General features: G+C 29.9%; 2 protein-coding genes across 3 annotated transcripts; one reads left to right on the top strand and one right to left on the bottom strand.

Annotated features, from left to right (window-relative positions):
* Positions 1 to 3,036: 3,036 nt before the first annotated feature.
* LOC100788868 (probable NAD(P)H dehydrogenase (quinone) FQR1-like 3) lies at positions 3,037 to 5,414 on the bottom strand. 2 transcript variants are annotated; one of them, XM_006596357.4, is made up of 5 exons: positions 5,009 to 5,414; positions 4,599 to 4,692; positions 4,361 to 4,454; positions 3,813 to 4,078; positions 3,037 to 3,494 (listed from the first exon to the last, which is right to left on the bottom strand). In XM_006596357.4, exons 2-5 carry the CDS (start codon positions 4,622 to 4,624, stop codon positions 3,269 to 3,271), a joined length of 612 nt encoding a protein of 203 aa, XP_006596420.1. In that variant the 5' UTR covers positions 4,625 to 4,692; positions 5,009 to 5,414; the 3' UTR covers positions 3,037 to 3,268. The 2 variants fall into 2 exon arrangements, with proteins under 2 accessions (XP_006596420.1, XP_003544877.1); XM_003544829.5 differs by having other exon boundaries at positions 5,223 to 5,414.
* A 7,667-nt stretch (positions 5,415 to 13,081) lies between these two features.
* Positions 13,082 to 14,672, top strand: LOC102666818 (transcription factor MYB64). Its single transcript, XM_006596842.2, has 3 exons — positions 13,082 to 13,431; positions 13,562 to 13,688; positions 13,998 to 14,672. Exons 1-3 carry the CDS (start codon positions 13,082 to 13,084, stop codon positions 14,670 to 14,672), a joined length of 1,152 nt encoding a protein of 383 aa, XP_006596905.2.
* The last annotated feature ends 313 nt before the right edge of the window (positions 14,673 to 14,985 follow it).

Raw genomic sequence — 14,985 nt, 5'->3', positions numbered from 1 at the left:
TTACTATCCACTATGGTATTTTTAATCTCTTTTAGTCAACACACCCTTGATGATAAACTTCTTTCATTAAATCTCCATATAAAAAAAGTATTTTTTACATCGAATTGAAGAAGTGATCAATCTTGATTTGTTGCTAGTGATAATAACACTTGTGGACCACGAGTCACCACATAAGGAGACCTGACACCACACTCTAACCCAAAACCTTAAGGCTCAGGTTTATGGGTCTTCTCCTCACTTATATGGTGTTCAACCTTTCCACTTTTACCCGATGTGGGACTTCACCTCACACTTGTAACCCAACCCAACAACAATACCACAAGCAAAAGCTGGAAGTGTACCATATGAGTCAAGTTTATTATGATAAACCAAACATTGTCCATGTCCTTTCTTGCCAAAGCTTTCTTAACGGATTGTCTTCACTGCTGATTGTTCTTTGTATTTTCTTTATAATTTAGGAATGAATATGCTTAAAGTGAATATTTAGACTGTATTGAGTATAATTTTTCAATATTTTTCATTTGATACGTTTTCCTCTCTGATGATTGAAAAAGATCCAAATGATGCAAGTATTTTTGTTCCTCTTAATAAAAAATTTTAATTTCATTTTTTTTGGATTGTGACGGTTGTAAATAATAACCAAGTTTATGAGCTTAAGTTGTTAGTGTGTACCATAGGAATTTGACTATCATTCCAATTAGTTTGAGCCTTTTTTTTTGTTGAACATGGGGTATCCCTTGGCTCTCAGCGAAGGACGAATTATTTGAGGTACTGACATACATTTAAAGGACTAATTTCTTATGACAAATGTTTTTTCATACGCATGGATAGAGATTAAATTTCTGATAACTTGCTTAAGGGACAAGATTATCTCTCAACCACACCATATCTTGTTGGTTTAGTTTGAGGCTTCTAAGTTCTTATTTGCTCAAACTTTTTAATCGTTTGATTGTGAGAGATTCTTATTCCAAATACAATAGCCAAAATTATCATTTGGAGAACCAAAATACTTTCATTCCTTGGCTTTAGCATCCAACTGCATTCTCTCATCCTTGAGAATGTGCTCAAAGCTTCGGCATCCAAATACTTTCAAGTGGTTGTAAAATGCATTTTTTCTAGACCATATTTTCCTATGGAATCTTTCCACCCACAGGTCTTGATGGCGAGAGATTTATCAAACCAACTGCTGTTTTCACACTTTCACCCCCAAAAAATATTTGAGTACTTTGGCATGAGTCAACATGCATCTGACCTTCTCTGTAGCTTGAGGCCGGGCGTGAATATCATGCATTTGAGTAAGAGTTTTCGTATACCAGTTTATAACTATCAGCATTTTACTTGAAAAATTTGTTTATTATTGGAATCAAATGATACGTATTACGATCTTCTGTTTTTCTGTTATATAAAGATAATTCAATTTGAAATTGCTTTGAAGCATCTATTTATAAATTCTAAAATGTGGACTGATATAGTGTCATTTCAACATTCTTATTCAGCCACATAAACACTTATTATTTGTGCATTAGCTTTATTAGGTATGATAAACTATCCAGCACAATACAATTAACAAGTTATTGAGTTTCAAATAGATTGGCTTGCTTGTCTTAAAACGGCAAAAGATATGGTAGAGGATAAGGAACAAAAGAGGTTGGCATCCCAACTATGTTGGCACCGCAACCCCTAAACTCCAAAAACACCATCACTAAATATATTAATATTATAAAACTGAGAGAAACAGTACAATTGAGGGGGCCAAACCGAACCCAAAAGAAGAGACTAAGGAAACCCATAAAAAAGAAGCCCTAGCCTGTACCTAAGAAGCTCTTGATCAACAAAAGATGGTGGAGAATCCCACCAAGTATACCTAAAAGACTGTGCACCATATGAAACAAGCATGTTAGCACAAGCATTGCCTTCACGGTATATGTGAGTAATCCTAAAATTAAAGTTGTTAGTTAGCTTTTAACAATTCATCCAATGAGTATAAAGATACCAATGCACTGTTAAGGGATGATAAACTATCCAGCACAACACAAGGATAAAACATTGAATAGTTTCAGAACAAAATAATATTTCGCTAGAGTTATACATCCATTATAATCCCTTCTACTGCATGCAAATTGGTCGTTGATCTTTGTTGGTTGCAATTTGGTATGATTCTACTAAAACTAATTCATATTTAATAGTGACGACCATGCTTAAATGCTTTTCAAGAAAAAAAGGAAAGACCATGCTTAAATTATAAAATATATGCGTAAACAACTCTCTTCGGTTGCACCCAAAAGTAATGCTCTCTAAATTGAAAAAAAAATGTTATAACTCAATTACTTGTACTATGCTAATTTGATACTAGTTTTATTTTTCAACAAGCTTGGAATGCATTCTAAGTCTCACCAACAATATTAGGCCAAGCAATTAGATACGCAAAAATCAGTCCCGCGCTCAAAAGAAGTTGGGGACATATAGCAAGAGACAAAAAAATGCAAGAGTTTTGGTTACTATTTGGTTGTGAACTTCAGTTATTGATAGTCATGTCCTAAATGATTCTATTTCGTGCTGAAGCTGCTAAACTCCGCCAAATTGTTATGATTATTTAATTTTTAAGATTTGATCTTAATAGTCAGAAGAGGATCCTGGAAAAATTTATGTTAATCATTTGAAAGAGATGACGTTTTTGAAGCCATGATGATCAAACGAAACCATTACAGACCTTAAAATGAAGTTCTACAAGAACAGTGACAGAATTATGATATCACGTAGGGAATTAAATCATAATGAAATGAAAGATAGGTAATTTTATTTAACGGTTGCCATGATTGATTAGCCCTGTTTTCACCTACTTAACAAAGATTGCCCAAGAATAATCTCATTAGAATGTCTACATCAGCGAAGAGCCAAGGAGACTCCTCAATTTCAGACAATAAAACTACTATTCTCTAAATGGATTAAGCAATATTTCCCTGTAAAAGATTTTAATAATTCACACACACACACACAATTCTGAAAATGTGTACATTTTTCTTCCGCCTTTGGAAATACTGAATATCTTGTTTATCATTTCATTGGAATAATTTGAGAGTTTTCTGAAAGAGATAACAGAAGATATACATTGTTGCAACAACAGAACCCAGAAAAAGAAAAGCCACATGAGGTCTTTCTATCTTGTCTTACCGGTAAAAATAATCATCGAGTCTTCAATCAAATGTTATAGATAATGTAGCACATCACAGTTCATAGTATCCTGTCATGTATTTGTTAGGCAGAGAAGTTAGCTTTTCAGCTTTTTTGTTACTTCGGCAAGATATTTACCCTGGTAAAATGCCTGCTGCAGTTCTAGTTCTGTAGGTTGACGAGATCCATCTCCTGCAAAAGTTCCAGCACCATATGCAGATCCTCCTTTTACCTCATCTATCTCAAACATGCCACTTCCAAAGGTGTATCCAAGAGGAACAAAAAGCATACCATGATGAGCTAATTGAGTTATAGCTGTCAATCTGCAACCAAGACATAACCAGGAAACTGAAGTGAAAACTAAAATCAAGTGGCCATAACCCTGTATGATCATAATTCATAACAGAAACCATATGAGACTTATTGATGCAATTAATTCATACTGCTAGCGATTCACATTATAGAAAGTCAAGCCAAGCAATGACACCTAGCTCTAATGCATGATCGATAATTGTATTGAGGACGGATCCAATTTATTAACATTAATACTACAATGTTACAGAAAAATGGTTGTTTTCTTTTCTATTAATGTGAGAAGAACCAAATTAAACATTTTGAGAAAATTTCAAGGTGATACTTACGCTGATAGTTCTTGGCCTCCACCATAAAAACCAGTACTCCAGAAGATTCCAGCAGGTTTGCCGGCAAGTGCTTGGGATGCCCATAGCTCACTAGTTGCATCAAAGAAGGCCTTGAGCTGGCTCGGCATCATCCCAAAACGAGAAGGAAAACCAAATATCAAACCATCAGCCTCCACAAGTTGTTCTGGCATTATGTCTGGTACATCATTTGGTTTAGGAGGGGCCTTCAACTTATCCAATATTAGTTCCGAAAGCATCTCAGGTACCTGTTTTCAGAAAACCAAAAATAAACTATTAACCAAGATTGTAAGGGTCCTAACTGAGAAGAGACCCAATTGAAAAGATTGGTATTCACAACTGCAATTGCAGCCTAATTATTGTGGTTTTTGGGGTCTCTATAACACATAGGGCATGCAATTGCTGCTACATTTGTCTGCAATTTTGCCAATTACAGTGCAACCACAACCGCAATTTAAAATCACTGGACCCCATCATCCAAATATTTGCTGCACACTTCCACACCCTAACTGATTGAAAAAATTAATTACCCTCCAAAGTGTTGCTTCAACACCTTCAACTGTAGCAGCCCCTCTGTGTACTTCTCTAGCCATGGTGTCTACATGTCCATATAAGGAGTAATACCTGCAAAAATTGATGTGATCAAAAGGGTCATAACACCATCAAATTCAAATTTATGGTTGATGAATGCTTGAGTAGTTGAGTTGGAATATCTGCATTCAGCACGATAAAGAAAATGCAACAAGTAGCAGTGGAAAATATACTTACACAATGTAGACCTTGGTGACAGCCATTTTTAATTTGTTGGCTAAAGTACTAATCACTTTTTCCCTCAGTGCTTATGGTTCTTCTATACTAGCCACTGGATGACCAGAAAGATAAAGCAATTAGGGTTGGAAGAGGAACATGAAATAAGGAATGTTACTATATTACAGTTACAACTTACAGAGTAGATCATCATCAGTTAACAGAAACAACAAATGATAAAGATATGACACACTTCATCTACAGGTTGTCACTAAGATTCTAAGAAGCATATGGTTGGCTGCATGCTAATTCTACAAGAAACCTCATACATGGTTGAATTTAGCTGATTCAATTTCATTACTGAATTTGGTAAATTAAATTAAATTCATTTAAAATGAACTAATTAAGTCATATAAAATACCAGAGCATACCTCCTGTGAACACATCAAGGATGACCGGAGGACCAAAAAAATCAAAGATTATTGTTTAATCAGTGCTAGAGAAATGGGGTGTGGTCCTCCATGAAAGATGAATAAGATGAAGGGATAAACAACAGGAAAATCATAATAGTTGAGTTGTAAAGTGTGATGGTTTCGACAAAAAACAATACAAGTTAGGCAAATCGATAATAGGAGAGAAACAAACCTTTGAACTGAGATGAATATAGCACAGAGAAGGCGCACATATGAGACACATAAAGTCAGAATAGAAAAAGAAACAAGACACAGAAATCGATGGCATATATTTATATTTATTTATTTATTCATTTATGATGATGTATGACTATGAAGAGAATTTGATTAAGCAAAACTTGCAATTGGGTGGTGTGTGTTAAATGAAAAATGTTACTTAGATAATTCTTTAGTTATATAAGAGAAAAAGGAAAAAATGAAAATAAATAATTGATTTAATTGAGGATGGAATATGATTAGGAAAGAGACATAAAGAAAAAAAAATATTAATGACTGAACATTTAAAACCTGTAATTGTTAAAATATAAACGATCGTGGTTTTTTTCGTAAATATATTTTTTTCTTTTCTATTTTTTTTTTCAATTTACATTACTTTATAATTTAATTTTTAATATACACTACTTGGGATTTTTTCTCTTATTTTTTTGTTTTCTTTTTAAATTTAAAATATTATATTATATAATTCTTTTAATTGATTTTAAAATTACTTATTTATTAAATTTAAAATTTTATAATTTTGTTTTTTATTTTTTTAAAGAAAAAATATACAGATAAAGAAAAATAAAAAAATTGGATAAAATTAGAGTATATTTTTTTAGTTATTTTGTATATATTTTTGTAGTTAAATTTATGTGTTATTGATATTTTTTTGTTATGTTTGTTAATTAAAAAAAATTAGTTAGTAATATTAAAATAAATTAAAGAACACAGTAAACAAATAATTGATACATCTATCTTATGCAGTAGACATAAAATCTCAAAGAATAGTAACTATTATATTCAAAATATCTTTAAAAATATTTATTTAGCAATTATTTCTAGCTTAAGTGATAAGAGTTGATATTTTTATTATTTATGACTTACATATATAAAAAGAAAAGATTAAAATATCCGAAAGATACTGATAAATGTTAAATATGAACTATTTTTTATAACAAAAATATATTGAAGATGACTGTAAGGAGAAACAGAATGATAAAAGGTCCTAATCCTATGGGGGTCCTCGTCCAAGTCCTCGTCAAGGAGGGAGATGACGGTAAAGGGTAGTCCCGTATAGACAAAGAAGTAAATGAATGAGAAAATAAAAAAATAAATGAATGAGAAAATAAAAAAAAAAAGATGTAAAATTTATCGGCAACATGACATGACAGAAACAATTGTCCTAACATATCTTTATTTTAAGTTTTTCTTTTTAGTCAAGTGTAATTGATTAAGTATTTTATTGATAATGTAATATAATGTTCTTCTATAAATAAGTTGTTAAACATCAAGTCTTCTCATTTTTAATTAAATCTGATGACATAAATAAATTAATTATATTTTTTAATATAATTATATTAGAAAATTTAGATTTTAAATAAAATTATTCACCTAAAAAATATGTTAAATAAATTAAATAATAAAACAAAAATAATTATATTTAATAATATCATTTTCTTTAAAAAAAATTAAAAAACAAAATTATAAAATTTAATTTAATAAATAAGTAATTTTAAAACAATTAAAAAAGTTATGTAATATAATATTTATATTTTATAATATTTTAAATTAAAAAAATAAAAAATAAAAAAAATGTCAATAATATATATTGAGAATTAAATTATATAGATTAAAAATAAACAAGAGAAAAAATATATTTACTAAAAAATCAACGATCGTCTTAAGTAGGACAAAGAATTAAAACTTTACGTGGCTCCGTACGGTATCACAGATACTCGTGACGTGGAGAAATTTATGTTTCTGTATCTTCTATGAAAAAGTATGATCCACTGGACAAGAGAAAAATTGACCACAAAATGTGTGGATCAAGTAGGTGCATTGTTTTCAGCTTAATTAATTATCTCTATTTGAGTCTTGATATATATATATATATATATATATATATCAGTAAAAATGTAAGTGTTGTTGTGTCTGTAAGTCTGTATTTCCATCCATTTATACTATATTTCGCTCACCTTCTATCTCTTTTGCTTATTTGATTATATTAAGATGTATATTAATTATTTATTTTAGTGCTTGTTTGTTCACATTTTTATATTAATAAAAAGTTGTGATAATATCTCTTGATCTAATATTTAATTTATGTGTACCAAGTTTTGCTTCAGTTTTTATGTTATATAGACAAAATATTACTTCATCTCGAATTTCATGTAAATATCACTTCAAAAATATTATTGATAATATTAAAAATTATTATTATTATCATAAGTTTAAAGGATTTTATGTATAATTTTTATCCTGCAATTATTACATACTCTCATGCTATATATATATATATCTTACTGCAACTGTTATTTATTCGTAGTTATATATTTACTCACATAGTTAATTAATCATTTTTAATTTTTAGTAGATTTCTCCTAAAATACTACTTTCAATACACGGTTAATTAACCTCCAATCTTTATCTAATTATCCTGTTCTTTTAACTTAACAATTAAATTCAAAATAAAGATAAAATAATGGGTAAAAGAAGTACACCCCAAAAAGAGAAAACTTTAATTTTCATGTATCTTTTTCTACAAAGGAATCGAAATAAAAGCTAAGAAGATGGAGAGAATTGTAAAAAGATATAATTGGTAAATAAATTTAATAAAAACACAAATAACATGTCAAGTCAAAGCAATAAGATACACTAATTGATTATATTCAATACATGATATAGGTATCTAAAACAAAAATAGAATGTAAAAAGAAAAATTAATAAAATATTACACTGAAAAATCTTATCTATTATCTAAATCATTCCAACTTTCTTCAATAACGCACCAAGATTCATGTTGATTGTCTCCATTGAAGGGTTGCCATTGATTATCTTTGGCAAACCAAGATTTCTTTTTTCTTTCAATTAGTTACCTTTGTTTAGGAATAGATACCTTAGTTTAATTCGGAATGCATAAAAATCATATTTTTTTAAAATATACTACACAAAATTGCACATACCTCTCATTTATAATATTTGTTCCTTCTTTGCTAGAGAGTATACTTCTGAAATTCATTATTATATCTTTTAGTTCTATATCATTTCAGCTACCAAAAATACTTATCTTTAACCATCTTTGTTAAAATAATAGATATATATCTGCCATAACAATGAAAATGAATAATTAAAAGATTAGAAACAATATTTCTATTATATGTTAAAGAGAAGAAGAAAAGTAATTGATTATTATAAATTTGAAAAACATGAAGGGCAACAATAATGGATTATAAAATTATTTTATTGTTGATCGGTAGATTTTAAAAACTCAAAAAGAATATTTTTTATTCATTGAAAAGAAAGAACAAACATAAATAAGAACAGAATCAATTGCAAATTAAAATGAATAATCATTAAATTCAATTGCATTTCAAAGTATTCCATCAAAATACCTGTAGAATGGCATATTATCACAATCTCCATGTCCATGAGAATAGATATACTATCTTTGATAATATTGGTCACCAAATCTGCCCAGGCTCGAATGCACGACTTCCTGGAATTGAAAAAGTTGAATCTGCCTCATGCACCCCCTACTGACTCATACTAAATTGAAGAGGAGATATCACCCTTCAACCTTCACCCTTGTCTGATAATAATTTGAAATTTTACAGAGAATAAATTGTTGATAATAATTCATAATTTTGAAGAGTAAAATTTTATGAAAAAGAAACCGTGAATACAAAATAGTAAATAGTTATTACCTGATGACGATTGTCTTCGTCTACTCGCAACTCTCAACTCTTACCTCACTCTTTCACACTCTTTTCCTTCAAATGGTGACCAAATCAATTATGAGCCTTTTCACGTTGCTTGTAAAATCGTCTCCATCACCACTCGAGTTCGAATCACACATGAAAAAATTAAGAAATTAACAAAAACAAATATCAATAAATTATTTTGAAAAAGAATTAAGAAAAAAATGGGTGAAAGGAGTTAATTAAATAATTTGGTCTGAAATCATTCAATAATTAAATAAATTGTAAGGAAGTATTCAAACAATATTACTAAAAGTGCAGGTGTCCTTAAAAAATTGAAAATGCTTTCCTTCAATAATATTACACCAAAGGTATTGTGGAATATGGAGGAAGAAAGATATATAATAATATAGAAATGAATTGTATGCATTGTGCATGGAGAGATAGTGGAGAAAGAAAGAAACTAACTGATAAATACACAATTGCTAATGGAAGAGTCATTTGTGCGGTTAATGAAATAGAATAATGGGTCATGGGAAAGAGGTTAAAACTTACAACATCAGAATTGTGGACAAATATATGCACAGTAAAAAATGGAAATAGAGAAAATATTATTTAGTTAAAATACGATCAGTTGCACATACCTGAAGTGAGTGGTGAGAAAAAATGTTTGAAAAATCGTGTAACTTCTAGTGAGAGAGTGAGTAGAAGTGACGATAAAGGTTTTTCTGAAAAAAGTGGAGAATAAATAGTAGATTTACATATCTTTATTTATTTATTTATTATAAATGCATATTAAGGACAGAAATGGAAAAGTAGCAATGGAGACCAACAAATCATTACAATATCTTGTATTGCCTTTATCCATTATATATATATATATATATATATATATATATATATATATATATATATATATATTATACTTAAAATGAGATCTTAATTTATAAATACCTATTAGATACCCATTGAGATTCAAATATACTCCTGCACAAATATTTGACCCTTAGATATCCTTTGGAGTTATATTTGAAGTGTTCTGTGAGATTGGATATGATTTGTGTAAACCAATCATATGGGCCATTTGGTGTAATAGTACAATATTCAATCCCTGTTGCTCTAAAACCTTTTATGACATATAACATCTTGACATATTCATATAAAGATGAATATCTTTTATGGACAATGTTAGGGTGGTTTTCTCCTTTAGCATGGTGACGTATGAAGCTCAATGGATATCTCAGAAGATCACATGAAAATTAGTTTCTATTGTGATTATTCACCATCCTTACTTTATGGAGTAATGACAACTCTGGTCTAGAAATGAAGCTCAAATTTGGAAAACTTTTGAAGTATATCTCTTGGAAGAAAGCTATCTGAACCAACTTGCAAGACATCTTTGTGAAGTTAACAATGACTCATACAGACCTTTGGATCCAAATCTACCAAGTTCATCCCAAAGGCCAAGGGATAGTTATCCTAGTGATAGAATAATACTTCAGAATACTAATGAAGGTCAAATCCGAACAGAGATTTATGTTCCAGAACCTGAGTTTCAAAAGGTAGAAGATTTGGTTGATGACTATTCTGCATTAGAACGAGACTGGGAAGACTACAGTGCTTAATTGATGAAGGAATTGTTACACAAAAAGTGATATCCTTATCATCACCCAGCATACGAAAGTCTCACCAGGTCAGAGGTACAATATTACAACTTGTTATTATCCACCAGATGAGACTAGTGACTGCTGAATAAATCTTGTATAAAGGTGTGTTGTAGAGAGAGTAATATTTAGGATAAGGATAACCGTAATCCTATCCTCGTCATCGTGTGTCACGTGTCAGTCGTTTAGAAGTTGTCTTATCTTGAGTCTATTCAGCCTTATCTTATCTTTAATAAAGTAGATTTTATGTTATCTCTTGTTGTAATAATCTTATCCTTTTCCGGGTAAGACTTTGTATGTTAGTGTCCATTCCCCTCCCTCCTGTATAAAGGGGATAAGTCTATATGTTGAGGCACACTGAATCGAATAATACTTTCTTCTTACTAAGATGACTCTCTTCTAAAATTCTTCTTCTTTGAAACTCTGAGTTATATAATGATTATCATTTGAAACTCTCACCACCACCTAGTATGCTCTACACTCGCTTTTTTGAAGGATCTTGTGTATCAGAACACCGAATATTGATATCAATTGATGGGTTATCCCTATGGTCTGTAGATATCTTGCATCAAAGTTATCTTGAGATGCTTAATGCCTTGGGTATGACTCAACAACATAACGGATATACAGAGATAATAGGTATTTATAAACCATCAAGGGAACAATTCAACCGAATGGTATCAGAACCAGGTTTCGATCCTGGGACCTATGGGCCCAAAGAAAATACTAAACCTCTTAGTATAGATCATAGGTATTTATAAAGCAATTGACATTTTTTTAACATGATGTTAGTGTGAAATATCTACTCCAAATAATTATGCTTGAAATTATTCATCATTATTTATGTCATCATAATCATAAATATTACATTCAATTATAATGTTATTTTATAATTATTCTATAACTTAAAATCGTTAATAATGGAAGAATATAAACAACTTTAAGAATATTTGAAAATATTATAAAAAATTATTTATATATAATTATTACAAGCATGACTCATCAAAACTCTTTTATAGTCATAAAATAGCATGAATTTCTTCGATCCTTAATCAGCCACATTAAACAATTTTCAAAATTTGTCTGAAAGAATCTCATAGATAATCTTAAACCCTCAATTATTATATTTCATCACCCCTAACATCTATTGTCATTTTAAAGTTTAATAGATAAGTAGGTCTTCAAAGTTTTAGAATTTTTTAATCAGATTCTTAAATTAAAAAAAATTATAATTAGGTCCTTAATTTTCTACGTACAATTTTTATAATTAAATTTTTAGAGTTAGTAAAATTGACACAAATCATTATTTTTCTAACGATTTTAAGTCATCATAAATTATTTTCAAGGACCCAATTACAATTTTTTTACAAAATCAATAACTTAATTACATTTTATTAATTTAAAGAATAAACTCAAATTTTTCAAGAAATTTAAGAACCTACTAATATATTAAACTTTATTTATTAATAATGACTAATTAAAAACCTCAAAATTAATATTATTTCAATTTTTTTAATTCTTATAATTCAACTACAGTACATGTTACACACAAACAATACTTCTCAAAATACTAAAAGTTATATAGTATTCATAAAACTATTCTATATATAACTCATCGTCATAAAACATACAACTATTTTATAATCATAGTTTTAGTATCCATAAAATATATAATTGTTTTACATATCACAATACCGAAAAGTCAAAATAACAATAATAAAATAATCATTTAAATTTTATACATGATACATAGAATTAGACGATTAATATATTATTATTATGTAATTGAGTTAAGTCAGATTTACAACTCGTGAATCCATTACTAAATTAATTATAATTTATTACACTAAAAATAAACTTAACCTAACTTATAAAATTTTAATTGGAGGGAATTTGATTTAGTAGATTCACGTCCCCCGCTTACACTCCTAAGCTCCTGAGATATAATTTAGTTTTATTTTAATTTTCAAGAAAGTAATTTAACGTCATAAAATATTCAAGCCTAGTAATATTTTACTTAGACTAACTAATAATATAGAAATCACAATATGTGATACTAAAAAACTTAAAAACAGAGTTAAAAAATAATTAAAAACAAGCAAAAAAATATTTTTAAAAAAATTATATCATAATTAATGACTCATAATTGAAAATAAACTGAAATTTATATGAATGAAATTAATTAGTCTATTAAGATGATATTAAGTAATAATTCAATATCATTTAAATCTAATAAAAAAATTAATTTGTAAGTAAATAAAATGGATTAACAGCACGTCAGCACCCACTAATCCCTCTCCACACCCTTTTAATTTGTCCATAATTAATTTTAGGAGTTACACTATCAAAATTAATTCCCGTGGCTTGGCATAAGCTTCAGTGTTTGTCAACCATTTTTTCACCAAATAAATAACCTTTACACCTGCACACAAACAATACTTTCCTTGATTTAGTCTCCTTTCATGGATTTCATGGTCAGAGGAGGAAGTCAAGGTGGTGACAATAATGGCTTCCAAATTTATGGGTGTGAAGTTATAAACGCTAGCAACAACCCTCCTTTGACAGCCATAGGCATAGATAGGTTCTTATGTGGCCACTTTCCTCACCAGCAACAACATGCAAGGAATTACAATGCTGCAAATGTTTTTGCTGATGAGGAGGCTTTTAATAATAAGTGGACACACATCAACCAAACCCCTACATTGTGCCCGAAAGGTATGCATGTTTTAGGTAAGAATGCGAAAGTGGTGGGAAGGAGAAGCAAGAAAAAACAGTCTCCTGTGTGTTGGATCAAAGGACAGTGGAATAAAGAAGAGGACAGGTTGAATACATTAAGATAAGGCTAGATCCATTATTTTTGTATTTTTTATATGCTCTTGTTTGAATAATTCTTGTTAATATACACTTGTACTATAAGCTTTTAAGTTGGTTTTTATTTGGTATAACTGAAGGAAACTGATAAGGTTGGTGAAGCAATATGGTGAAAGAAAATGGGCTGAAATAGCTGAGAAGTTGGAGGGAAGGGTTGGTAAGCAGTGTCGAGAAAGATGGAATAATCATTTACGTCCTGATATTAAGGTTTGCTAATTAATATGCTTAATACTAACACCCTATGATTAGTTGCACATGACCATGAATCTTGTTCACACTAGAGAACCACAACAAAGTTGGTGCATTTTTTCATCGGTCACAAATATATATTATTAATTTTTTCATATAAGTTTACAACATATATATATATATATATATATATATATATATATATATATATATATATATATATATATAATTTTCATTTGATTGATTTTGTGTTGCTCTATAAATTTCAGTCATAATGTAACATTTAAACTTGTTATCCATTTTCCTTGGCTACTAAACTTTTATCAGAAAGATAGTTGGAGTGAAGAAGAAGAGAGGATACTAGTAGACACCCATGCGAGGCTCGGAAATCGTTGGTGTGAGATTGCAAAACACATTACAGGAAGATCAGAGAATGCCATAAAGAACCATTGGAATGCCACCATAAGGAGACAGAATTCAAAGAGAAAGAACAAGAAGACAAAAAGCTCTATTAATAGAAAGCCACATTCCTCTATACTTGAAGACTACATCAGAAGCCAGAATCAAACAACTAGTAGCAACCCCACACCTGGCATCATCACTGCCACAGATACCATCCACACAACACTCTCACAGGACAATGCTGCAAACCCTTTACACCCCGTGTTCTATGAACCTTTGGCTAATGATCTACTCTTCATGAAACAAATTTTCAAGGAGAATGTTGAAGTCTCTAAGCACTCTAAGATGCCTTCAACCTCATACTTGGATTATTGTCAAATGAATGTTGATGATGTGGGTGAGTGTGAGTATTCCCTCCAATACCTAGATATTAATAACATTAACATGCACTTGAATGATGCTAGTCTCTTCCCTAGAGAGACTCATCCTACCCACATAAGTTATCTACCTTCGGATCTCCATCTCTCTCACTTGTTCAACGTGGCACCTGGTTATGGGAATCAAAATGGATTTTCGACATCAAGGTTGTTCAGAAGTTAAAGGAGAGATGGATTTGATAGAGTTTGTTTCTTCTTAGTTCAAATGATGTTTTTCATTCTGATAAGAGAACTGAGCTATTGAATGTGGCACGTATTTTGAAATAAGGTCATAGCAATTTTAATTTGGATTTCTTAAGTTGCTATGCTATTTGCATGGGATCTACTGATTTTGCTTAACTACTCTTTCGGTTAAGTCCTTTTGATTGATTTTCATTGTTGCTCAAGTTCTCTGAACATTGAAATGTTAGGTAGAATTTTGGTAACTCTTTAATGACGAGGAGTAGAATTTTGGTATCTACTCCTTTGACGCAGTT

This window comes from Glycine max, chromosome 14 (genome assembly GCF_000004515.6).
Source record: "Glycine max cultivar Williams 82 chromosome 14, Glycine_max_v4.0, whole genome shotgun sequence".
NCBI lineage: Eukaryota > Viridiplantae > Streptophyta > Magnoliopsida > Fabales > Fabaceae > Glycine > Glycine max.
The sequence above is the reverse complement of the archived record's forward strand: the minus strand, read 5'-3'. Positions and strand labels throughout refer to the sequence as shown.

Bases quoted from the DNA above. Each gene is read 5' to 3' on its own strand.
- LOC102666818 (XM_006596842.2), top strand. From the start codon at position 13,082: ATGGTCAGAGGAGGAAGTCAAGGTGGTGACAATAATGGCTTCCAAATT. The intron at 13,432-13,561 runs GTTGAATACATT...GTATAACTGAAG, and splicing joins TGGAATAAAGAAGAGGACAG to GAAACTGATAAGGTTGGTGA. The intron at 13,689-13,997 runs GTTTGCTAATTA...AACTTTTATCAG, and splicing joins ATTTACGTCCTGATATTAAG to AAAGATAGTTGGAGTGAAGA.
- LOC100788868 (XM_006596357.4), bottom strand. From the start codon at position 4,624: ATGGCTGTCACCAAGGTCTACATTGT. The intron at 4,455-4,598 runs GTAAGTATATTT...CAATTTTTGCAG, and splicing joins GTCACCAAGGTCTACATTGT to GTATTACTCCTTATATGGAC. The intron at 4,079-4,360 runs GTAATTAATTTT...TTCTGAAAACAG, and splicing joins TTGAAGCAACACTTTGGAGG to GTACCTGAGATGCTTTCGGA.